Below are 27,205 nucleotides of genomic sequence, written 5' to 3'. Positions count from 1 at the left end.
CTCATGTGTGTGGTTGTGAGAGTAAAGGAAGGCAGAAAGTGGAACCCGGCCAGAGTCACACAAGTTCTTCCTTCACCTAGATCCTATAGGGTGGAAACAGAGAATGGAGAGTACCGAAGAAATCGTCGGCATCTGTTAAAGACTGGAGAGTCACAAACACAAGATGTCACAACTGATGATGACCTAACCGAAACAGGATCAGAGTCAACTTCTGTTGCAGCTACCCCTGAGCATCCTGAAACGCAACCGGTTGTAACGCCAACGACTACTACCACTCGATCTGGTAGGACAATCCGTGAGCCTGAGAGATTTAAAGACTATGTTAAGTACTAGAGACAGTGTGAACTCTTAGTATACTTATATTAACTTTGTTTGTCGAGTTTACAAGTTAAGGACCATTTTGCTTAGTCACAGTTCAGTCATTAAGTCTCGTTTTGTTTTTGTTATTCCTTTGTAACGTTCGTAAAAAAGGGGGATGTAGCATTTGTTGTAAGCTTAGGTCAGCGGTCTACATTGGGCGCATGCTCATAGTAATAAAACGTGTTCTGTACATCCGCCATCTTATGTTGTGTTCCTTTACACTTCAATGTCAAAGCTATAGTACCCCAGCTGCAATGGCAATGGCACCAATATAAATCGGGCAAAACCAGTTGACAAAAACACATTTTACAGATTTTTCACGAATGTCTTAACTTGCAAGCTGGTTAAAAATATGTTATACCCCTCTCCCCATACTCAATGTTGTTTTATGGGGTTTGCAATTCACCAGGAAGTGGAACAAAAAATTAGTGATCGTTTTGCATAGAAGAAATAAAAAGGCTGTGAACAGTCTAGCGACTGGCCTGCGGTTATTACAAGCCAGTGTGCTCTTATTAAGTGACATGCATATAAGTGACCTGCATACTACAGCTTAGCCAGATATGAAAGGGATTCCAATAAACCCTCGTACCTTCAAAAAACAGCGACTACCTCCTCGACAACAAATCACATGTACGCCGCCATGACAGTTATTACACCGGAGCTCAGTCTCTGGAGTACGGCATCCACATTACCGCTGAATGCTGGAACGTCGGAGCGCAGGAGCACTTAACCTTTTCGATTTATAAAAGCAATGTTGAGAGAATTGCAACAGATTGCAGTACAGAAGTGAAGAAGAGTACAGGACTGAAATATTTTGTTCACGCAACAAATCAGGCCCTGGGGAGTGCTGAGATAGCTAGCAACATGACATTACCTGGGATGCTTGACGTAACATTTACCAGTTATAATAAGTGTGCAATTTCGCACCACTTAGGGTGTTTAACAGTATGTATAGCAGTTAAACTATATTTCGTGCGTTTTACAAACGTTTGATTAAACACTTTTTACAAGAAAAAACATCTACTTACTCAAATACGAAATTGATGAACAACCAAAGATTCATTTGTATCTGATGTACTAACCAGGCCAATCATGTGAAGGCTGCCGAGCTACGTCAGTAGGGAATTATTTGGGTCTAATCTCATTCATCTCACCACGTGTATTTACTCAAGATAAACAAGGATGAAATATCCATTTCATTTATTTATAAACCATATAAAAACCAAAAACATCACTTGAAAGATGTTTCTTTCTTTTATTATTACCAAATACCAAGTAAAACATCAATCCAGCATAAACAAAATCGAACAGACAAAATATAATTTAAATTACTGTGACGTGATTTCAAACGCTGTGCCGTGTAACATCAGATCAAGAGAAGTTTCATACAAAAAGCCAACTTATATAGCGGGTAACTATATTTTCCTTACGGAAAACAATCGTCGTTAATTAAAGGAATGAACGGTTTCTGCATTATTAACTTAATAGATGAAGTTAATATATGAAACACAATCAAGTTAAAGCTTATTAACCACGTTTATCTATCCTATCAAAATCGAACCAAACTACTAAATGCAACGTTTATGAATAAACTTTGACATCACTTTCTCGATTAATAAACCTCTTTCACTGTATTCAATGTCACCATATGAAATAAAAACTCAACCTTATATGTTGTTCCTAAACAATAACGTTTAAGTAACTAACAGTAGACTGATTCAACCAAACCCCAGACTACTACTTTTGACTCGTCACGCATTTCTCCTCCCAGAGAACCTTGGAGTGGAATGCTTAACGAGGCAAAAGAATGTCTACATATGAAGCTAACACAATAAAGAGCTTTAGATAGGCTTACAAGTACGACTTTTTAATCCTAGTGCTTATGCTTTCGAACTGAGCGGCAACAGGAAAAAGTGAGAGCTCTGCGAAGGCAACTGAATTAAAATTCGAACTTATTACTCGTACTTGTACTCGTTTTCCGATCTGAAGGTCTCTAATATTTTTCACCTTACCATACGTTTTTGTGTACAGTGCAAACACTGTGAACGAATTTCCTGTAATTTGTTTAAAATTTTATGCATTGTGGATTCAGTGCATATTTCTCATTTTCATGCATGCAGTGGTCGTGGAGTATATCCTGTGAATGGGTCATGTGATTTTGAGTTATGCCATACTTTAAAAATTGTTTAGTATACATTGGTATAAATTGGGATGTACAAGTCGAAATCACGACCCATTCAAATACGTGCAACGACCACACTGTGTGCAAAGTAAAAACGTGTACCGTATTCACAATGCACGAAATTTAAAAGACAGTATATTCACCGTGACGGCACTACACCACAACGAAAAGAACATCGAAAAAGAGAGTTATAACATTTATCTATAGAGCGAAAAGAGCTTTTATAAAATGTTCTCTTCAATTTAAATGGCACTAGCAGTCGCATGCAATTTATTCTAAGTTAGCCTAATATGAACTAAAGTTGTAATACCAGGAATGACCAACAACATCAGAAGTCAATCTCAGTTCGTAAAGTTTACTAACTTGTCACTGACAAGACGCCAAAAGAGGAAAAGACAAAAAACCAAAAACAAAAATAATGTGAAGAGGGTAAGTTGGCGTCCCTTAGTCTAACAACGTCTACAGTGACAGTCTAATCATTCTAAATTTGCGCATTACTATTCGAATTCGTTAGAGAAAGAAGATATAAATTAGAGATTCCAGTGAATCTAAAATAACCTTTCCTGTCAAAATCTTAACATGGGATTTAGTGGTAGCCTACATGTAATGACACGATCAATAAAAATTAAGCGTCAAAATATATAACTTCGTACCGTAAAGCAACAAGCCCTTTATCATACCAGTATTTATGGGAAAATTTTTTAAAATGAATGGCAGATATCGTTCCCCCTAAAAGTAACCTGCGATCAGGCTTTCTTTTTTTTCGCGGCGGAGGGAAGGCGAAAAAAGGAAAGCCTGATACAATTACTTGTGAAGTCGTCTGCCGCCCCCTAATTAAAGTATCTGTCAACGTCGTCTAGAATGTCGGCGATGCCATCAGATAAGCGTGATTAGCGCCTTCAAATTATATTTTTACTCTCACAAACGTGTGTTTGAATAACCCTTTTGAACGAGCTGATCGGATGGTTTTTAAAATTTGTTTTTTGCAAAGGCTGATTTTGTGTAAGGCTCAGGTTAGACATTTCAAGGTTGTAGTTTTCGTCACTGGCACGATCGTCTGGCGTCTTTGGTGGTGTGATGTAATAATCTTCGACACCATTGGTGATAGATCACGCTCTTGCCGAATTCCGTCGGAAGCACCGCCAAAACATCTTTTCTTTCACAAACTATTCGTCGAATACACTCCCATTGTTCGTCTTTAAATGTTTTGTGAACAAAACTCTTGAGAGATTTTCTAAAAGCTAGAAGAACTCGCTCTCTACCTCATTCCGCTCAACACCCGCCATGATAACAATCATCTACGCGTGATATTTTTGGACCGGAAATTAGACTTGAACTCAATTAGCCAATCAGGATAGAGTTTTAATGTTGCCTTTTGTTTTCTGACCAATCAGAAAAAAGTCCAGATTCTGGACTTTTTACAGACGACTCGACAAGTAATTGTATCAGGCGTTCATTTTTCCGTTGACCCCTCCGCAGCGAGAAAAATAACGCCTGATCGCAGGTTACCCTAAAAGGTGAGAAGAGGTGAAAAATAACTCCAGGAGGAAAACATAGAAGACATGCTCACTGGGAGCTACGTTTTGCCCCTGACTGTAAGAAAAAAAAATCCAATTTTTTACACACCGTAATACAGATATGATCAGTAAACCTAAAATCAACACCTAAAACAATCAAAAGAATAGCAAACACAACCTTTAGAGCTTTAAATTATAATAACATTTACGTCAGCAATGCTTTTATCATGTGATCATCATAATGTTGGACGATACATGCCGCACTGCTAAATTCCTCCTGACAAATCCAACAGGTGAGGCTTTCAACTTGCCTTGAATTTTCTTCAGTCAATGACAAAATCATTTTATCAGTCTGCTTGGTTTTCAAAGAGCTGTCTCTCGCGTGTCTTTCTTGATTTTTTGCAATTTGATGAGATGCTAAAGCACTTAATACAATGCTTGCATGTGAACGGCTTCACTCCTGTATGTGTTCGTTCATGTGTCTTGCAATTTGATGAGATGCTAAAGCACTTATTACAATGCTTGCATGTGAACGGCTTCACTCCTGTATGAGTTCGTTCATGTGTCTTGCAATTTGATGAGACGCTAAAGCACTTATTACAATGCTTGCATGAAAACGGCTTCTCTCCTGTATGTATTCTTTCGTGTTTCTTGCAATCTGATGACTGGCTAAAGCACTTATTACAATGCTTGCATGCATACGGCTTTACTCCTGTATGTGTTTGTTCATGTCTCTTGCAGTGTGCTGACTGGCTAAAGCACTTATTACAATGCTTGCATGCATACGGCTTCACTCCTGTATGTGTTCGTTCATGTTTCTTGCAATCTGATGACTGGATAAAGCACTCATTACAATGCTTGCATGAATACGGCTTCACTCCTGTATGTGTTCGTTCATGTTTCTTGCAATCTGATGACTGGATAAAGCACTTATTACAATGCTTGCATGCATACGGCTTCTCTCCTGTATGTGTTCGTTCATGTTCCTTGCAATTTAATGAACTGCTAAAGCACTTATTACAATGCTTGCATGCATACGGCTTCACTCTTGTATGTGTTCGTTCATGTTTCTTGCAATCTGATGACTGGATAAAGCACTTATTACAATGCTTGCATATATACGGCTTCACTCCTGTATGTGTTCGTTCATGTCTCTTGCAATCTGATGACTGGATAAAGCACTTATTACAATGCTTGCATATATACGGCTTCACTCCTGTATGTGTTCGTTCATGTCTCTTGCAATTTGATGAGATGCTAAAGCACTTATTGCAATAATTGCATGTATAAGGCTTCACTCCTGTATGTGTTCGTTCATGTTTCTTGCAATCTGATGAGTTGCTAAAGCACTTATTACAATGCTTGCATGCATAGGGCTTCATTTCACTGTGTGTTTGTTCATGTTGTTTGCAATGTGATGACTTCATAAAGCTCTTATTACAGTGCTTGCATGTATACGGCTTTACTCCTGTATGTGTTCGTTCATGTTTCTTGCAATTTGATGAATCGCTAAAGCACTTATTACAATGCTTGCATGCATAGGGCTTCATTCCACTGTGTGTTAGTTCATGTTGTTTGCAAGCTGATAAGTTGCAAAAGGACTGGCCACAATACTTGCACTCATGTACCATCTTTCCTGTCACTTCATGTCGAGTAACACTTCCTCCTTCGCTGACAGGCGCAATATACTTCACATTCGTACGAGGCATCTTGCTGCGAGCTCGGTGAACTTCGCTGTCAAGAGGGATGCTTCTGTGTATTCCTAAAGAAATAACAACGAATATTTGGCATCATGTTTGCTTTTACATGTAGGTGAATGTATCTGTTATTTTTGAAGATGGTTCTGATAGCTAGATGAAGACGAAGTGAGCTGCGAGACTTAAGAGACAGATATTTTTTCTGCAAATATTTCTTGTCTACAACAGGAATGGTTATTTATGCTTGTCATTCTGAAGGGTAAAATGCGATTTTTTTGCAGAATTACAGGTTCAAAGTACGACAAGCTGTATGATATCTACAATAACGTTTATGACAACTGTCATTCTCATTCATGTGTGACTGTTTTGGTGTTAACTTAAGTTCTTAACTAAAAGTTTGCCAGCATTAAGCTCTGAAACTGCTGAGCAATCTGTTCAAAGTTGACAAAAGATATAAATGTTCGAGGTTCTGGACATAGACCCTTTGCATAAATGGCGCCCAAATTTGAATAACAATACCATGTACATCCTTAGCCTCATGTGGGTGTTTTTAGACAAAGGATTTTTTACGTGAACGTGAGGCTTAGGACGTATCTGTATTGTTATTCAAATGCAGACGCCATTTATGCAAAGGGTCTATTGACTATGAAGTACGTTGCAACAAAAATTGCAAAAGCAGTAGGCTGTACATTATGGCTAATCCTATACCTTTGACGGCAGTTAACTTGCATTTTACTTTCGAACGTAGACTGTTGATCTCTGTGAAAATGATGCTTCATCAAATTCACATTCAATAAATGATAAAATGTTGCAGTTTCTCAAATCCCTTGTTTTCCCCAAGGAGTTTTCTAAAAGTATTCAGTAAAAATCACTGTACTTTGGGAATCCTAAATTGTAAGATTAATTACCAACATAATCCTAAATGCTTGTCATGATAATATAGTGTCACAATTCTCTCTTTGTGCTTATAAAGGTTTTCCTTACAAGCCAAAATCGTAACATTTTGAGATCCTGAGCAAGCAAGGGCAAGCTACCATCAAAATATTTGATTCATAGTTCCTTTCTGACATTATGTTTACATTTTACATTTAAGGTGGCCCGAACCTATTTATTTACGCGATGGTTGCATTTTTGAACCGCGCTTTTTTGCAGGAAAGAGTTCACCAATTTCTTCGAATTTTTGCGTCCTGAATGAAAAATGTTCGAATTTACGGAAAATGGCATTCGTTTTTCAGTCGGAATAAAATATTTTGAGATTTGAACATATTTTCAAAATCCAATTTTTACCAAAAATGTCCATAAATTTAAAACCTGACGACAGATTTCTCCTAAACTTAAGCAAATAAGCCTCAGAGCTCTCAAGTTTTGTATCAGGAAGTTTCATGACAATCCTGACCATACAACTCGCTGCACAAAATGCTGGTCAAATTTTATCTGAAAATGCTTCGCTAATTCATTCATGTCAACTGATGCACAAATAGCTTGACAGTGCAGCCGGTTTCCTGTCATTTGCAAGGATAATGATCCCCAAAACCTTATCAAAAAGAAAGTGGGCAATCAGAGAGCTACAGCAAACACAAGCATCGCAACAAGAAGTACAATTTTATGACGCTTGCAAGGTAAAATCAGATAATTTATATTCAGTTCCCCTATCTTGTATTCGTTCCTTTATTTGCGAAAAAAATCTTAGCATGGCAAAGAAGAACATCTACGAAAAGCCCTTACCAGTTTTCATCACAGTGGGTTCCTATTCTGGGAAGAAATAAAGCTGCCAAGTTCAGTACTTCTAACTATCCGCTTTTCGACTGCATCGAGAACCTTTGTGCTCAATAATATATTCATGATAGCTGACTTTGTTTTCGAATTCCTCACGGGCAGTTTGCCACTTGGGCATAGCGAGTGTTCAAATATGAAAATGGTTTTATTAAAATGATGTTTTAATGTTTCCCGAGACTTGTTATCCCCAAGTGGCAAACTGGCCGTAAGGAATGCGAAAACAAAGTCAGCTACCTTGAATATATTATCAGGCACAGGGTTTTCATTGCAGTCGAAAAGCGGATAGTGGGAAGAACTCAACTTGGCGGTTTTATTCCTCCTCAGAATGGGAACCCACTGGGACGAAAAATGGTAAGTGGTGTTCTTAGATGTTCTTTTTTGCTATGCTAAAATTTTTTCGAAAATAAATGAAGGAATACGTAATAGGTGAGATGCCGAATAGAAATTATTTAATTTTACCTTGCACGCATCTTAAAATTGTGCTTCTTGTTGCGCTGTCTGTATTTGCTGTAGACTTCTGATTACTCACTTTCTTTTTGATAAGGTTTTAGGGATCATTATCCTTGCAGGTTACCGATAGTTTGCCTTCACTGTTCCGCTATTTGTTCGTCAGTTGAAATGAACGCATTAACGAAGCATTTTAAGATAAAATTTTACCAGTATTTTGTGCAGCGAATTGCATGGTCAGGATTGTCATGAAACTTCCTGCTACAAAACTTAAGAGATCTGAGGCTTATTTGCTAAAGTTTAGAAGAAATCTGTCGTCGGGTTTTAAATTTATGGACATTTTTGCTGAAACAAGATTTTGAAAATATGTTCAAATCTCAAAAGTTTTTATTCCGACTGAAAATCAAATGCCATTTTCCGTAAATTCGAACATTTTTCATTCAGGACGCAAAAATTCAAAGAAATCGGTGAAATCTTTCCTGCCAAAAAGCGCAATTCAAAAATGCAACCATCGCGTAAATAAATAGGTTCGGGCCACCTTAACATAATGCAGCAGTCTACTCTGTGTTTGAGAACAGTACTTATCATATGACCCGTACGGACCCGCGCGCAAATTCCTTGGAAAACCATATGAAAAAAAGTCCCGTATGAGGGCCGTACGCCTCGCTCTAGCAGGGCCGGAAAAAGCCGTACGGCCCTACTAGAAAAGCGTACGGCCCCGCTACTGCTGCGAGATGCCGGAATTGCATGGAACCAGTTGATTCCACGGCTTTGAATTCAGATGAACGATAATTAAGATTTTTCTAAAAAGCAAGGAATGTCCAACATGTTTATTAAAACTTTACTATCTAGAAAGCGTTGTAGTTTGCAGGCGCAAAAATTTAAACAAAACGTGTTTAAAATTGGCAAATGATGAAGAAATACTCCTGACAACAACGATAAAATCGAAAAAAAGGCGTCAAAAAACAACATAATCGGACAAAGACGTATCCTGGTTTGAAGTCATGATAAACATTGAAGAAAAATGCAAATGCGAAGTAAAGTCAAATTCCTCTTTCTGCTGCGTAAATTTTCAAATCACAACAAACAAAATGCGAGTAATGCGAGTACATGCAATGCGAGTACATGTTTACGACTAACCTGATTATGACACAGTTTCCCGCTTGTTTTTACGAAGTATTTTAAGCACAATTGGGACATCAACTTTAATGTACAGGTCAACATCGTCGAGGAACTAAGAATTCAGGGACTAAGAAGCAACAGCAGACGTTCATGAATCCTACGATCCGTGGTAAACAAAACAACTTGAAGCCGAAGAGAAACGAAGCGAAGCAAAATCCTGAACTGCCAGTAATCCCTTTCCAAGTCTTCATGTAGTTTCATAGATTATCATCAAATGTTGTTTTTAACATCCAAAATCCTTCTTGGTGGAAAATTAATTAATCCTCTCGTTCAAACCAATTGTGAATTTCGGCTCAGAAGAAACGTCGCTAAAGTTGTTCAATCAGGATAAATTCAGTCTTCGCTGAGACGAGCACGACTAGCCGAAACGTCGTGCAAATTCTTTGTTGTAGTCCTTCATAAACGTTTCCTTTGAAATTTCTACTAACTGCAGTCATGTACGAGGAATTTAGTCGGCTTAAATCTTCTTGGAATGGAGCTAAAACTCAGAGATTTGGTTGACAATTTTAACAAAAGTTCAAAAACTTTGTACGCACATCGCAGTTCAAATGCACTTTAGTGGCTTCCCAAACAAATTACGAGCTACCATTGGCTTTTCAAAATGCGCGCGAAACGGGCCGCCGCGTCTGTATCCACGAAAGAAAAACAAAAAAAAAATCAGTGGTCATATGATAAAATGCTTATTGACTGAGTTAGGTCGGGCCGGACGGGAAAATATTTGGCTCTCGGTCAGGACGCACGGACCTCGCTGCGCTCGGTCCGTACGTCCTGACCTCGAGCCAAATATTTTCCCGTCCGGCCCTCCCACTCAGTCAATAAGTACATATTTCTCTGCACACGTTTTTAAGTTAACAATGTAACTCAACCTGACAGTCACTGGCTGGTAAAAGAGTCCCAGTGCATGAAATGTGTAAATCAAATCCAAAAGTGCCCATCCTCCTCAGCAGTGATTCACAACCAAAAAACTGCTAGATTGACAGCACTGGCCAACTTTTGAATCATTGATGGTCAGCAGTAATACCCTCATCGTGTAATAAGAAGTGAATTTCTGTTTCACTCTCCAGCATGCACAGGGGCGTAGTTAGCCTATAGACCCACGGACCTAGGCCTACAAATATCTCAGCATAATCATATTTTTAAAATGTACAATAGAAAAAATTCAAGCTGATAAACTTCATGATGAAACAGAAAGCAATTTTTCACGTATCTTAGTACTGTTTATCTCGCAACTCCCTTTCTACTGAAAGCAAGTACAATGTTTGGAGCCTTTTGGGTTAGCCAGGTGACAAGCAAACATACAACAGGATGTTCTGTTAAAGAAAGAACAAGCGAAAGTTGGCGCATTCCTTTTTATGATGTGTTAGAATTTAGGAGATCTCGAAATACACACAGAATCACCAAAACGACGGAAGGAGGAAGTATTTCTTAGAGTTTTGATCTCAAAACCTTCCCTGGTGCACCTGCCCTACCCCAACCCTCAAAAAGTGGTTGGCCAGGCCTACAACTGTTCTTGTTCAAGCTGGCTATGCCCCTGATGGAAATGGATTTCATACTGCTAAAGTTTCAGATATTACATGTACTTAACAGGAAATGGTTTTTCAATGGAATTTAATTTATATTCCACATGCCAGAACTGAGGTGAGTTTTTGACCAAGCCAAAATTTACACTTTGTCTAAATAAACCTCAGCCGGTCAAGACCTTCAAAACCCTTAATGACCAGCAAACCGACTTTGATTCTACTCAATCAAAACAACTAAGCCAGTTCAAACTATGATTCAAAAGTCCAAACAACAAATCAAAAGAACTTAGCCAGTCCAAACTATTTGCCCATTAAGAAGTGAAAAATGATATATAAGTGCTGCAGATCTCATATCCAATCCTTGATTTACACTGGGCATAAAATACAGAATCATATGCATGAGTTGTGACACTTGGACGTTCAGCGTGGAAAAGAGTACAGGGCATTAGCCATAAGTTCATGACACCACACTCCATTCAAACATTGCTGAAAGTTCTGCAATCCCGCTACTTCTGTGGTAAATTGCTTCCTCGAAAAATCATGGCATTACCCAAAACAATTTAAGCTGGCTTTGTTCACATGCTGAAAGAGGCTTTACCTGTTCTAGAATATTTCATTGGCATATAAACAAATCATACTTGACCTGTAGCGGGAATTTGCAGCATAGGACGATGCAAGATGAAAAGTTTCCAAAAGTTTGAAATGGGTCATTAGTTAACAACTGTTTAGCACCTCTACAACAACAACTTTATTAAAAAGACTTAGATAAATTGCCACATACCGGTAGATTGGATGATTTGGAAAAGTTTTTTTTTTACGCCAGTGTCACAGTGATTTTGGCATCCCCGTAATTTAGGCACCCTTGTCCCAAAATATGACTGCGGCAAGTGAAGCCAGCCACAATTTCACTCAAAAACAATTTTGCTTTATTACAAAGCTTTGTTTGTAAATTTAATTGTTCTTAGCAAACAATATTAACGTCTGCAAATATTCGCAAAGCAAAACAAACCCTTTGAGTCCGTGCAGTTCTTCTTCTTATTCTTGTAAGGGCAAGAACATTAAAGATTGTTGTTGTTTTTGTTGTTAATTGTTTGCAAGGTAGAAATGAAAGGATTTGGAGATATTCGCAACAGAGAGTACAATATCAACTATATTTGACGGGCAGACCATGCTAGCATTTATTTAGCCAGTCATCACCATCTGCGATTGGCTGGACTGTTTACACAGACTCTATTTTTTCGGATGTTTCTTTGATTGCTCGCATCACTCGCTGTTCTCTCACTTGAAGAAACACTCAGTACAAAATGCAAACTGCACAGCGGGTACAAAATGCAGACTACAATGTAGGTACAAAATACAAACTGCAGAATACAGACCAGGTACAAAATGCAGACTGAGAACAAAGACTGTTTTTTGTCTAATATGATAGCAGTATTTCATATGTTACCCACTGTTATGCAACCTCCTTTTAATGTCATCTTTTACAGAAATTTGCATTATTGGGGAATGTTCTTGGGCCATTTCATATGTTTTAAAAAAGTTTCAAGAATAATTTCGTTCTTAACATAATTTTTGTACCTCGTCTTCATTTTGTAACTGGTCTGCAGTCTGCAGTCTGCGGTCTGCATTTTGTTATGACCGGTTAAAAGTTATAGAGAGGCTGTGAACAGTCTAGCGACTGACCTGCGGTTATTTCAAGCCAGTGTGCTCTTATTCAGTGACATGCATATAGGTGACCTGCATTCTAAAGCTTAGCTAGATAAGAAAAGAGCATTCTAAAAGACTCCCTTACCTTTATAAAACAGCTTGAACGTCTTCGACAACAGATCACATGTACGCCGCCATGACAGTGATTACACTAGTGCCCAGTCTCTGAAGTACGGCATCCACATTACCGCTTAATGATGGAACGTCGGAGCGCAGGAACGCTGGAACACCTTCGAAGTGTATATCAGAAGTGCCCGACGATTCGCTTTTTTAAGGATTTTCCGGACTGTTCAGGCATCCTGTCTTTTCTGGTTTCAGTACTGACCAGTACTGGACCCGGGGTCCCGAGGTTGAGCGGGAATGCTTGTTACACTCTGTATACATGTTTAATATACAATCTTCGTTCACTGTCCAAAATCCACGCGCGCCATTGGTTAAAATCGATCACGTGATTTTCCTTTACCTGTCGTCAGCAAACTCCGACAGTGCAGTATTGACAATAATGCACAAAAATCGTGCATTATTGAAAATGTCTTCAGCTTCAAGGCTTGCAAAAGTGGAAGAAAAAGATATTCCTCAAATTATCAACGATTCAATACCAAAAAATACCCAGAAGAAAACAACCTGGAGTGTTTTCATTTTCAAAGGTAAACTAAAGCTGAATTTTTTGTGTGCGATTGACTTGCTGGCTTGCAATTGTAAAAGCGATCGGCTCACCTTGAACAAGCTTCTCGCTGACTGTATTTATGAACGACTTCAGCTAAAGAACAATTTAATGGACCATTTTGAGCTTTTTTTATTTTTCAGCTTATATTTTTGGATTTCTGTATTATTGATCTTTACAGCCTGCATGTATAATTATGTACTACTCAAATTCTTCTTTATATTATTATTCATTAAAAGTCTAGTTCAAAGTTCGGTGAATCGTGTTTTTCTTGCAGTGTACTCAGATTGTATATTAAAAGGGTTAGAGACTGTTAGTTCGTGTTTTGTTGACAAATACACGCACTTGCTGGCCGCACAAGGAACTCGAAATTTTCAATACTGCACTCGGCTACGCCTCGTGCAGTATTGAAAATTTCTCGTTCATTGTGCGGCCAGCGCGTGCGTGTATTTGTCAACAAAACACTCAAAACAGTCTCTAACCCATAAATAAAGAACGAGCATCTTTGAAACAAAACTATTGCTGTAAAAATTTCACAAAGACTTTACGTCCTATATACTAATGTACCTGCCGACCACAGCTCATAAAATCTGTCTATTGTGCTCATTTTCTACTCGATAAAATATTAATTTCTTCGATTGACTCCTTGCTTTTTCAGTCAAGCTAAACTACAGACACCAGGATGAAATCTGGCAGCTGAGTCAGTTAAGTGGCATTTCTCTTAAAGCGGTCCATCGCATTTCGGGTCGGAAAAACGTTTTCCCTCAAACTTTGCCCAGTGAACTATCTTAGGTTGTAAGTAAATGCAACGACTTCAGTTTTTGGAAATACGTTAAAATATATTTTTAGAGCTCTCAACAGTGAAGGCTTCAAAAGGCCTAATTTTGAGCTTGGCCAGTGTATCACCGCTAAATGTAATAACAACGCTAAATGTAATACCAACCGCAAATGTAATAAAAATTAACTCTAAATGTAATACTTACTGCAAATGTAATAAAAATCAACCCTAAATGTAATAAATTACCCCACCGTAAATGTAATACAATTCAACGCTAAATGTAATAAGCTGACCAACCGTAAATGTAATACAAGTTAACCTTAAATGTAATAATATCATCAGTGATATGATATCACTTCAATAGATTATCGGATTACACAATCACGGTCAATCCCCTTTACTAACTAAACCGTTAGTCGCAGATTACCCCCGGGGGTTACTACCATACAATACCTATACGGGTATTTGCCGCCCAACGGGGTCGTGATTTTGGAGCTCCTGAGTTAGAGCGGGGTATCCATTTTAGAGACGTTTCCTAAAACGGGGTACACTATTTTAAGAGGCTCCGACTGAGAATATGAAGAATCGTTGGACAGGCTGGGGAAATCGAAAATCTTGAAACTTTGCCTGAATAACACCTTTGGGGAACTATGTTCGAAAATATTATTCTCATCTTCTAGGAATTTATGGTTTTCGAGAAATTAAGAAAAAACGAAAATAACGGTTTTAGCTCATTAAATATGCAAAAAATATGCGTAAAAATGGCAAAGTTCTCGATATTCCTATAAGAGCAATTTTCATTGCTTTTAATCGAAATAAACTTAGAATAATAGCTTGACCTTTCTTCTTTCAGGCAACATAAACGTTTAATTTTTTTCGGTTATTTTGAGGTTTCCTTCGCCTTTTAAAATATTGCTTTATCAAGCACTTCGGGAAAGGGCAAAAATTGAGAAACTTTGGAGGCCGAAAAAGCACCTTGATATGTCCGATATCGAGTCAAAATAAACACTGTGCAAAAGCGCGATGTCTCTTCTGTTATAATATCAAATAAAAAATCTGGGTACTCAAGATTCACACAAATGAGAAACGAAAGTTTACGACCTCCTCGTGTCTAATTTGCATAAAGCTAATTTTTGAATTCGTCCTCCGCTAAGTAATCTGGTCCGCTAAATTAACATTTGGGAGCTATGATTTTCACAAAGAAAGCAAGTTTAAACTTTATTTGATTTTATTGACGTCTTATTCCTATCAACAGGTTATATAGACGCGAAGAAAGAAGAAAAAACAGTAAAATCATCGACTGAGGTCATTGCGTGACCTGCGTCACGTTATGAATTTTCTTGTCAACAATTGAATTAAAAAGATCGGAGGAAAGATTTGTTTGTTAGGACTCTTACATTTCAAATTTAAGATTAAGATAATAATATCATTTACTTACCTGAAATTGGGAATGATTTGTATATTTTATTTACTCGCGTAACTTACGTCAAAAATATAAATCGTGTAGTTATTATTAATTTGAAAGTTTACTTTTTACGAACATAAACGTACATAGTTATTAAAACTATGATGGACATATATTTCGCTGTTAGCTTCCGTTCAGTTCTCATTAATGGAAACTGTCATATGTCATATGTTCTTGGCATTCGTGCGCTACAAAAATCCCAAGGTATTGGATAGGTAAGCTTACATTAATTCAGTTAACTAAACATAGATGTGGTTCAAAGAAAAATATATATATTTTACCTTATCTGCACGGGCAACTGACAATTTTCCTTCGCTATCGATGCTTTCAGTATCTGTCAGACAAGATGTAACCAAATTTGAAGTGTGCTTTTGCATGGTAATTTACAAACTGGACAAATTCTGGATTTTCTGGGCTTGGACTCCAAGCCCCACCAACAAGAGAGGCACAACTGTTAAGGATCATTCTATTTTTAAATTTCAGCCGAATAATTTCGTGCTTTGTGTTAAATGTCCTGGCGCCGAGTTCTGTCGCTGTGTACGTGTTCGGTCTCTTTAAAGGGAATTATAAATTAATTTAATTTTGTGATGTGCATCTGAATGAATGAATGAATAGTTTTGCACGATCGAAACCTTTTATATAGTTGTTTTAAAACAAGATGAGAAACTTTTGGTATTTTTATTTCCATTATAAATGACAACTGAACGGAAACTAACAGCGATATATGTTCATAATATTTATGTACGTTTATGTTCATAACTGAAGTCAACTTCCAAATTAATAATACTACGCAAGTTATAGCTTTGACGTAAGTTAAAAATAAAAGATACAAATCATTCCCAATTTCAGGTAAGTGAATGATATTATTATCTCATTCTTTAATCTTAAATTTGAAATGCAAGAGTCCCAACAAACAAATCAAATTCAATTGTTGACAAGAAAATTCATAACGTGACGCAGGTCACGCAATGACCTCAGTCGATGATTTTACTGTTTTTGTTTCGTTTCCTCAGAAACGATACGGTATTATTTTGGCTTCGATGTGAACTATTTACACAGTGGGGGCTACTATCCAATCAGAAGAACGGTCGTAACCACAAAGTAAATACGTTTGACCGAAGGCAATTAATTTCGTAAAAACATGTTCTTCAAATATCGGAAAGATATTCCTCAGCATGATAAAAAAATATTGAGATTCGTTGCAAACAGAAATATCTGACGACTGCAATGGTTTTAAGTTTGATTAAAGCGATGTATTGTAAGAAAACTAGAGAAAGCTCTCGTAGCGTTTAATTGTTAAGTAAACATTCTAGCGATTTTCTGAAACGGAAGTAAATTTCCACCAATCAGTGTTTGCAAGCGTAAACAAAAACGGGATGACTTGCATTTGTCGTGTTTGCTGGCACGGTTGGCTGCTAACCAATCACAAGAACGGTCGTAACCACAAAGTAAATACGTATGACCGATGGCAATTAATTTCGTAAAAACAGTCATGTTCTTCAAATATCGGAAATATATTCCTATGCATGACCAAAAATTTTGAGATTCGTTGCAAACAGAAATATTTAACGACTGCAATGGTTTTAAGTTTGATTAAAGCGATGTATTGTAAGAAAACTAGAGAAAGCTCTCGTAGCGTTTAATATTATTCTGAAACGGAAGTAAATTTCCACCAACCAGTGTTTGCAAGCGCAAAGAAAAACGGGATGACTTGGCGTATCTCGTGTTTGCTCGCAGGGTAGAGCTTAAGTGCGCTACAAAGAGAAGTGCATATTTGCAGGTGACTTACAAAGTTAATTTCACTTCATGTAACAGAGGAATGTATAAATGTGGGAGATTGCCCTATTCTATTTGTACAGGAAAATTTCACGGCATCTTCGGCGTCACAAACAGCGCGAATACGCGGAAAATTGCGTGGGTTCTCGCGTGGATGTACCCGGAATTGCGTGATCAGTGTCACGTCGGCGTCGCAAAAACATTCGAGTCTGCACGGAAAGTTGAGAAGTTCTGTTCAAAGTTTAAATTGTGTATGGACAGTATCGTATAGCAAGGTGTGCAACTGCCGTTTCGAGCTAAATTCGTCTCCTTAGTTGATGTAACGCTCAACATTAACTACCGTTGCAACTGCTGGAGCAGATTTCTGAGATAAAATTAATGATACTGATAAACATTATTTTGGATTATTCAAAGCCATCGCGGTCTGATCGAAACTCCACAGTATCGCCAAAAATGCAAATCGTTATTATCAGTGTTACCAATGCAAGGCTGTTACACTGACAACAGAAGCAACTTGCCTGTGTCTTATTCTGTGGAGATAATTTTATATTTGCCGGGAGAGCGTGCAGCGCGGATCGAGCAAAATACAATCCTGGTATGACTATATATAACATATAACATAAAACTTTCTTTAAACTTGAATTTTGCTTAATTAAAAATCCTTGTTAAAAATCTGTGTATGGTAGCTTTTTACATTAATTTGCCCTGGTTGTTTACGTGTCTTTGTAAAGTGACAACAGGCATTTGATTTTGAAGAAATGGCTTCGAAACAGTGTGCTTATCTCTGTTCTTGTCGGCCAGGGTTTTGGTTTGTCTTGAATTTGGCATTTATTTGATTTGAGCATGTGATCAACTCAGAGAAGTATATACCTCAAGCTCTTTGTCAAAAGGTAATAATTTCATCTACGATTAAAGTGTTGTTTTGCATTTTATCAGAGATCAGTAGTCACAAAACACTTTATTTATGGAACTGATTTATTTTAGGATTGTTTGTTTCAAGAAATAAACCATTTAAATTAATTGCATTACTCTGATCTTGCATTTTACTCTTGTGATTTGATATTTCCCCACATTGATAGGAATATATTTAAATATTTTCTGTAAGTTATTTTTCCATTCATGTAACATTCAAAGTTATGCTATCAGGTGCCATTTTTAAGCAAAAAAGTGTTCTGCAGAAATAAAAAAAATCATTTTAATTTCCACTGGATGAGTAAAAACGATAAAGGCAAGCTCCCTTCACTTAACTTAATTTGGAGAGAAAGACACATGCTATTTCTATAAAGAGAAATATTTATGTTACTTGAACTCTTGAAAGCCAAACTGCAGCAGGACGTAGTTTATGTCTCCTTTACACAAAATGGACAGTAGGTGTTAAATGGGAATTTAAGTTACTACTGAATATGAAGTTCTTTTTTCATTCTTCACTCGTGCATAAATTCGGCAAATTCAACATACACTAGGACCTTCTCCGAATTAAAGTAAACCCCAAACCCACCTCTCCTTAAGTGTTACACTATTCTCACCCTTCCGCAATCTGGAAACGAAACACTATTTCTTGTTGAAATAGCTGCTTGTTGCTTCTTTCTTCGCGTCTATATAACCTGTTGATAGGAATAAGACGTCAACAAAATCAAATAAAGTTTAAACTTGCTTTCTTTGTGCAAATCATAGCTCCCAAATGTTAAGATTACTTAGCGGAGGACGAATTCAAAAATTAGCTTTATGCAAATTAGACACGAGGAGGTCGTAAACTTTCGTTTCTCATTTGTGTGAATCTTGAGTACCCAGATTTTTTATTTGATATTATAACAGAAGAGACATCGCGCTTTTGCACAGTGTTTATTTTGACTCGATATCGGACATATCAAGGTGCTTTTTCGGCCTCCAAAGTTTCTCAATTTTTGCCCTTTCCCGAAGTGCTTGATAAAGCAATATTTTAAAAGGCGAAGGAAACCTCAAAATAACCGGAAAAAAATAAAAGTTTATGTTGCCTGAAAGAAGAAAGGTCAAGCTATTATTCTAAGTTTATTTTGATTCAAAGCAATGAAAATTGCTCTTATAGGAATATCGAGAACTTTGCCATTTTTACGTATATTTTTTGCATATTTAATGAGCTAAAACCGTTATTTTCGTTTTTTCTTAATTTCTCGAAAACCATAAATTCCTAGAAGATGAGAATAATATTTTCGAACATAGTTCCCCAAAGGTGTTATTCAGGCAAAGTTTCAAGATTTTCGATTTCCCCAGCCTGTCCAACGATTCTTCATATTCTCAGTCGGAGCCTCTTAAACGCACGAAAGCAGCCATTTGAAATTATTCAATGAGAGATTGCTTTTAAAAGTACGATTAAAAACTATTGCACCCTGTGTTGCGCATCGTTAGCTTACGAACATGGTTCGGTGCGTTTTAGTTTACAACGGGGTATAAAAAGGCTGACTTAGTTACTATATCAAATTTAGGGCAAATTCTTTCTAAAACGGGTCCAAATTTAGAGCACATACATTTTTTTTTATCAGGATGCATGCGAAGGTTACCATAGCGTGCGGCAGTAGTAAGGGACGCTTACGACCGGACCTAACCAATCACAGCGCAGTATTTCTGCGCATGCGTAGAAGAGAAAATCACGTGACTAGGATGTGGATGACGTCCTAAGAGTGGGTCCCAGGGTGTCCGAGTGTGGGTTCCAGGCCCCGGCGGCCAAAAGCGTTCGCCCCAGGCCCCCAGCGGAAATTTGGGGTGGAAAAATCGGGCAAAGGGAAAAAAAGGTCACGTGACTCCGAGGCGAGGACGTCACAGCAGTCGACCCTACCCTGTGCGCGTGCGCGCGCCAGCTCAAAACCAACAACAACGACGCGGGTAGTATAACATCCTCCGGTAGTGTAACGGTTATCACTCCTACCACTAAAGTAGGCAATCGGGGTTCGACTCCTCGCTGGGGGCTTTTTTTTTCATGTTGTCTTTTTTTTATTTAAAATAGGTTTGCGTTCACTTAGAGGAAGATAAACAAGTGAGACAATGGTGAAGCCGTTTGTGTTTTTTTATTACTTGTAAACAACGAAAAGAATTAAAAGTGTGATATTTTTTAAAGTTTCAATTTTGTCTTGGCTTGCATGATGCGTTTAACAATGCGTTCAGTCTTGGTCTTTTTGCCCGGTAACTTGTCGATGGCCTTGATCATTTTGCGGTCTGCCTTCCACTTCTCTTCTAAAGAGCGAGCCTTTCCGTAGTCGATGTCGTGCTGTTTAGCCAAACGGTCCAGCCTGTTGATGCCGGGATCGCCTCGTTTCAATCGCTTTTCTAGTTTTGTTCCGGGTCCCATGTATTGATAACCAGGCCAGTGAAATTCTACTCCCGTCTTGGCCAACAGTTTTTGTATGTCGACTTTTCCTCCTGCCTGGGTCCATATTTTGCGGTTCAACCACTCCTTCCTGATCTTGGGAAGTCTCGTCTTTTTTCGCGTTGTTTTACGTTTCTTACTGGGCATGTCTGCGTCTGGTGCGTCGCCCTTCGGCCCAGTCTTCCCAACCTGGTAACGGTTTCAAGGTCTCTACTTCGGTCGGTCGCTTTCCTCTCGTAGTAGTAGTCTTATGGGTTAACATAGATCCTAAAACCTCGCTTTCATGTTGCATATATAACGAGGGATGACGTCATCCGAGTTGGACCGGAAGTGAAAAGACCGGAAGTAACCTAATTTGCATAAAATGCGCGAAAAGGGTATCGGCAGTAGCCAATCAGATTGCAGGATTATGGCAGTGAACCAATCACAGGTCCGGATATAGACCACGTGATCCCTTAGGGACCCACGTGACCAACCCCTCCTACGTCATCACTTAATGAATTCAAGATGGCGGCTTTACTTTTAATTTATTCAACATGGTGAGCCCGGATATGGGTCACGTGGTCCCTTAGGGACCCACGTGACCAAACCCTCCTACGTCATCACTTAATGTATTCAAGATGGCGGCTTTACTTTTAATTTATTCAACATGGTGAGCCCGGATATCGACCACGTGGTCCCTTAGGGACCCACGTGACCAAACCCTCCTACGTCATCACTTAATGTATTCAAGATGGCGGCTTTACTTTTAATTTATTCAACATGGTGAACCCAGATATCGACCACGTGGTCCCTTAGGGACCTACGTCATCAAAGCCCTCCGATATTCGATACTCGATACTCGATACTCGACATTCGATACTCGATACTCGATATTCGATACTCGATACTCGATATTCGATTTTCGATATTCGATATTCGATTTTCGATATTCGATATTCGCGATACACTCACACTTCATAGTGAGTTAGCAAGACCACCATCCATTATATATTGTCCACAAATTGCCATGTTTTTCAAAGAATTTGGGTCGGCGATTCTGAGAAAACGTAAAGCTATTTTTTTAAAAAAATCACGTGAGGGAGGGGGGATGGGGGTATCCCCTTTTCTCGGGTGTTCTGGGAACGAGTCGGCGATCGAATGCGATGTACACCATGTAAACGTTCAACCTGTTCTTTAATGTGTTCAAAGTTACAACATTAAAGTTTCAACATTTTCTTGGCTTGCATGATTCGTTTGACGATGCGTTCCGTCGTGGTTTTACTTCCAGGTAATTTGTTGATGGCTTTAATCATTTTCTCGTCGGCTTTCCACTTGTCCCTTAGATACCGGGTTTATATTTTGACGATCACCACCTCGGCCTGGATTTTGTATGTGAGACACGTTTAGGTTGAACGTGTCGTCCACTTGAAAAGTCTGATTACTGTTCAGCATGTCACTGATTTGTTTTAACAACTGTCTGGCAGCGACGGTGTTTTCTCTCCACTCTCCCACTGTCAGCCGTCTGGAATGAAAAGCATTTTGAATTCTGTTACTGTTGATGTTGATCAACAAGTGATCGTCATCTCCAACGGCTCCATCATCCAAGATATGTTGCTGCACGGCTCTCTGCAGGGCTCTGGCAATCTGTTGTACGAGTACGGGGCGCGGTCCTAGGGGCGCGGATTCTACTCCGGCGCCACCACCTGTCTGCACAAATCGTCCGGTAAAGTTTCTGATGTGGAGACCAAATCTCCTGACTCGCCGATCTACATGGGCTCTCAGTTGAAATTCAAAAGGAACATCCATCTTGAAACAAAGGAAACAAGGTAATGAATGTCCGTAATTTTCTGTTTTACTGTACAGCTCATTAGAATATTACACATCATATTAGCATATGAAAAACGGGTTACACGAATTCACTCTACTCTAATAACTAGTTACCTCTTCCTCGGAGTCTTCTTGACTTTGAATACCGCGCTGTTCACCACTTGTGCTTGCACCCTGCGATGACCAAAACATGTTATTAATAAAAAAACGCACGTGAATAAAAAGAGCTCGAGTTCTCGTCAACCATCTTCTTCTTCTATCTTATCCTCGAGGGCTAAGACTTCTCTCAGCACCTCTTCGTCACTTTCTAGCCTCTCATTGGCTTCCATCTTCTTCTTTGAGCGCTCAAGAGCAAACTATGTTTGCGAGTGAATAAATGAGCAAAGTAGCTCCTTTTATACAACTTTCCCATCCCAGAAGAACTGGGCTCTAGTATTCCCATTGGTCAATCGAGGTGACCTGATACAGAATGAACCAATGAGATCTCATGATCAATGTCACCCAAGGTGACGGGATTTTCCCCACAAGGGTAAAATCCCAAGCTGACGGGATTTTCCCCACAAGGGTAAAATTCCAAGCTGACGGGATTTTCCCACAAGGGTAAAATCCTGGGATTTCCCCCCAAGGGAAAAAAATCCCGACGCACGCGCGTGGAGAATCTTTCTCGAAATTCTAGGAACCCGCGTGTGTTCATTCTCGGAAAAGTACAGTAAAACGGACGAAGTTTTCTTGTCGGATTACAGCTCTTTTCAAGAAGGATATAAGCTTTAAGGTGAGCTAATGTCTCCATACTCTACTGTACAAGACGAAGAGCGTTTGATAAAATGTATTTACTGCGAAAAATAAATTTGGTTACGTTGTAAATTTTGACGAGTGGTTTGTTTTTGTTCGTGCGGCCATCATGAACCGTGCATAGTAAAGAAGAAAAAGGTTTTAGACCCGTTCATTTCGTTCAAGGTTACTTGGTCTAGTTGTGTTTATGGTCAAAAAAAAAAAAAGAAACCGAACTTTACGAATAAACAAGTCGTTTTTGGTGGACTGAATTATTCTTTTAAGCAAAATTGCTCGCGCAGTTGTCGTTGCATGTCTTTCGTAAACAACAACTTCATGCAAACGCCTTCATCTTTTCGCGGTCCCAAAATCGAAGGAACACCCCACTATGATTCAGAATAAAATTAAAAATCTAGCCACCTAGAAGTGAAGCTTTAACGTTACCTTTTTTTAAAAAACCTAAACAAATGTGTCACCGCCTCCGTTGTGATTTTACCGTTTGGAGAAAAATGTAATTTTAGCGAGCGGTTCATTTGGCCGTTGTTCAAATGCATTTGTCTCGAAGAAGAATTTTTTCGCAGCCCTTAAATCAAAAGGGACGTCCAACCATGAACGATATCAGTTCAGTGAAACTCAAAGCAAGCCATTGAGCCGAATCTTTCACATTTTTAGACTCTAACAAGTGTGTCAACGACTTTGTTGTGATTTTTCACCGGTCGCAAAAAAATATAATTTTAGCGTGCAGTTCATTTGGCCGTTGTTCAAATGCATTTTTCTCGAGGAAAAAATGTTTTTGCGGCCCTTAAATCAAAAGGGACGTCCAACCATGAACGATATCAGTTCAGTGAAACTCAAAGCAAGCCATTGAGCCGAATCTTTCACATTTTTAGACTCTAACAAGTGTGTCAACGACTTTGTTGTGATTTTTCACCGGTCGCAAAAAAATATAATTTTAGCGTGCAGTTCATTTGGCCGTTGTTCAAATGCATTTTTCTCGAGGAAAAAATGTTTTTGCGGCCCTTAAATCAAAGAGATGTCCAACCATGAATGGTATTAATTTAGTAAAACGCAAAGCAAGTCATTGAGCCGACTCTTTCGCATTTTTAGACTCTAAACAAGTGTGTCATCGAGTTTGTTGTGATTTTTCTTCGGTCGCTAAAAAATATAATTTTTCATTCGGCCGTTGTTCAAATGTTTTTTCTCGAAGAAAAATTTTTGTTTCGACCCTTATATCAAGGGGATGTCCAACCATGAAAGATATTATTTCGATGTAAGTTATTGAGCCGACTCTTTCGCAGTTTTTAGACTCTGAACACAAGTGTCATCGACTTTGTTGTGATTTTCACCGTTCGCGAAAAAATATAATTTAGCGTGCGGTATTTGTTGTTGTTGTTCAAATGCGTTTGTTTGTTTGTTTTTGCGGCCCTGAAATGAAAGGACAAAAATTAAACTAGCTTCTAAACCGAAGATGTTGACTCCCAACAATATGGCTGGTCGAAAAAAAAAACACTCAAGGGTGTAGAGGATTGTTGTTGTTGTTTAGGCGATTGAATCTATCGTTCAGTTTCGGCATGGAGCAATTCTTAAATTTATTTAACAACAAAAGTGTGATACCATAACCAGAAAGCATGACATTCGGTCATTGGACAATGTCCTTCGTATAGATGAAAACCGCAACTAGGTAAAGGTTCTATAATTGTCTCTTTCAACACGTCGTATTTCGGACATCCGTACAGTTCTAAATTCACGCTAGGAATGTTCAGTTTGTTCAACAAGTCTCTTTCTACGTGTCCTCCCTTGAAAGCCACCACGGTTCTCTCGGGGGTTTTGGTCTCCTCGTACAAATCCCACATCACCTCCTCCACCCTGTAATACTCGTAGGCCTTTTGCTTCCTTTCTGGGTTGATACGTCAGTCCGTGCACGTTGTATTTGACGTAAGACACGGTTTTTCTGTCTCTGGAAGATAAGTTGCACCACGACATTCTCATGTAGAAAGCATGGCGTCCGAACTTTTCTTGCCAAGTGTAATAACCCAACTCGCGTACTCGAAACGTCTTCTCCACAAAGTAACCTTCCAAGTCCAAGATCATGCACACCTTTTCCGGAGTCATGCCAGAGCCAACTGCACTCTGATGCTTGACGTAGAAAATATATGAAAATGTTTAACCTGTAAATCTCTTAAGCCAAATTAGGATATTGTTTCTGGGAAATGCATCTCAGATACAGTTGATTTCTCAGCATTTTCTCTTCATCCGAGTCGTACTTCACGCCAGCCAATTCCGGGGGAAGAATAATTTTCCCTTCTCCATCCACCCAAAACTTTTGCTCTTGACACTGTTTGACCAATGACTCGTCCAAGGGAAGATCACCAATCCAATCCTTGACCGGGGGTGGGTAGTGTTGTACTTTGAAGGCGGGTCTCCCATCCAGAATTCGTTGCGCCCTATCCACCACGTCTTGTCCTCTTCTGGGGTAACCGAAAGTGTCCCTGGAGTCCAGTCCACTGCTTCTCGAGTCCAGTCCACTGCTTCTCGAGTACACGGGGTCTTCGTTTCCTACATATTCCTTTCCTTCCAGCCAGGCTTTGATCTTGCCAAACGGAACACTGTCTGCCCATTGGAAGAACCGGCATTTCCCTTTTCTGCACTTGAGGTAGATCCTGTTCGGGTTGTTCTCTGATTTCGACATGCTCAGAATGAGACTCTCGTTGCAGTAACATTTCATCTTATCCATGTTCCAATAATAGTAAGCCGGTAATTGTTGATTGACCGCCACCACGTACTGGTCAATGTGGGCGCTACCGGTGCAAATGAAACAGATGGTGCCTTCGCTCGTGTGGGGGCAAAAGTAGAACTCCCATCCCCCGTCCGTCATTTTCTTGGTCAGCGGTTCTTTGTGTATGGGGCAAAGGGGATCTCCCTGCGCGTTATCAAAGGTCTGCTGCAGGAACTGGTCGGGGTCGAAAATTTCACCCTCCTCTAACACTTCCTCTTTCAACTCCATGTTCTTCTTTGTAGGATGTCTCTTTTTACGGGGGACTTTGGTTTTCTTGGGAGTCCCTCTCCTCTGTCGCTTTTTTTTGGGTTCTGCTACGTCCATGGTGCGTCAACTGAGGACTAACAGGAGACAAGACGGCGCTTTTATACTCTACTCTCGGATGACGTCAATACGCACGAACCAACCAGAGAGGTAACACGTGACCACTTCCGACCAACCGGCAATGACCCAGGTGACGTCATCCAACGTATAAAAAGACCTGCGCGTCGATTTGAAGGCTCAGTTGGAGCGATGGAAAGCACAGAGAGCGATTCCAGCCAAACTCAAACCCAACAAGTCAACGGTGTCTTTGTACAAGGAGATCCCAAGGACTGGGAACCATTGCCTTACTATAGGGATCTAAAAAGGGGCGATTATCAGTCGGACGAAGATTACCTATTGGAGCGCGCGAAACGTGGCATGGAAGCCGGCTACACGTTTATGCAGTGTCAAGAACATTGGATGTGCGATCTGGAGAGTGCATTACACAAAGGTTCGGCCGAAGCAAGCCAAGAGCAGTGACATGGGTACGAGAAAAAACTGGATGGACCTGGAACAACGACTCTTCTACACCAATTGTACAAAGCTAGAAAAAAAGATCCAGACCGACACGGGAATCACTGTGTTGTCGTTAGACTTTCCCACCACCACCATACCCGAAAACATTCCAAGGAGAGTCTATGTCTTCGAGGACATGGTGAAAGAGCGCGGGTGTGCCAAGAACCGCGTCACCGAAAGTGAATGGCTCAAAGAGAACCCTCACTGGAAGGGAGCCGTCCTAACGACCCTCAAAGACATTGGGCACGGTTATCTCTGGGATAGACATTGGAATGAATTTGTTTACGTGCCATTGCAGCGAGCCTTTTTCTTCGCGACGTCTCGCAAACCGCCGCCCATTGGCAATGGCGTCTCGTTCTGGTTGAACGCGAACGTCTGCGACTTTAACGACCGGAGTGGTTTAGACGATCTCATCGCCCCGTTGAGAGCGAGTGTAGCCCTAAGCCAGGCATTGTCTGCTTACTTGAAACAACCTATCACGGTCGACGCAAACACGTACGAAGAACTGTGCAACCAACTGGCAACTCAAGTAAAATTGCAACGCCTAGAAAGCAATCGCTGGCAAGAAATAGCGGATAGACTGTTAGACAGAGATCTCTGCAACCGTTGCGCCATGGAT

The 27,205-nt window shown here is 39.4% G+C and overlaps 2 protein-coding genes across 2 annotated transcripts in view; both read right to left on the bottom strand.

Annotated features, from left to right (window-relative positions):
* Positions 1-12,743, bottom strand: part of LOC144637556 (uncharacterized) — a 25,908-nt gene extending 13,165 nt beyond the window's left edge. The window contains exons 1-2 of the mRNA XM_078496628.1: positions 12,474-12,743; positions 4,594-5,821 (exon numbers count right to left, since the gene is read on the bottom strand). Of these exons, the coding sequence (XP_078352754.1) occupies positions 4,594-5,768 (1,175 nt within the window). The 5' untranslated portion in view covers positions 5,769-5,821; positions 12,474-12,743. The remainder of the gene's footprint in view (positions 1-4,593; positions 5,822-12,473) is intronic.
* An 8,634-nt stretch (positions 12,744-21,377) lies between these two features.
* Positions 21,378-23,009, bottom strand: LOC144638039 (uncharacterized). Its single transcript, XM_078497145.1, has 2 exons — positions 22,335-23,009; positions 21,378-22,199 (listed from the first exon to the last, which is right to left on the bottom strand). The coding sequence occupies exons 1-2, from the start codon at positions 22,410-22,412 to the stop codon at positions 21,699-21,701; spliced, it is 579 nt and encodes a 192-aa protein (XP_078353271.1). The 5' UTR covers positions 22,413-23,009; the 3' UTR covers positions 21,378-21,698.
* Positions 23,010-27,205: the final 4,196 nt, after the last annotated feature.

The sequence above is a fragment of the Oculina patagonica genome, chromosome 14, assembly GCF_052425735.1.
Source record: "Oculina patagonica isolate OP01 chromosome 14, crgOcupat, whole genome shotgun sequence".
NCBI lineage: Eukaryota > Metazoa > Cnidaria > Anthozoa > Scleractinia > Oculinidae > Oculina > Oculina patagonica.
Note: the sequence above shows the minus strand (reverse complement) of the source record. Positions and strands in the feature narration are given on the sequence as shown.

What these genes read in the sequence shown, in the direction of transcription:
- LOC144638039 (XM_078497145.1), bottom strand. Translation starts at nt 22,412, where the DNA reads ATGTTTTGGTCATCGCAGGGTGCAAGCACAAGTGGTGAACAGCGCGGT. An exon ending in AAGAAGACTCCGAGGAAGAG is followed by an intron (nt 22,200 to 22,334) that starts GTAACTAGTTAT and finishes CTTTGTTTCAAG; the next exon opens with ATGGATGTTCCTTTTGAATT.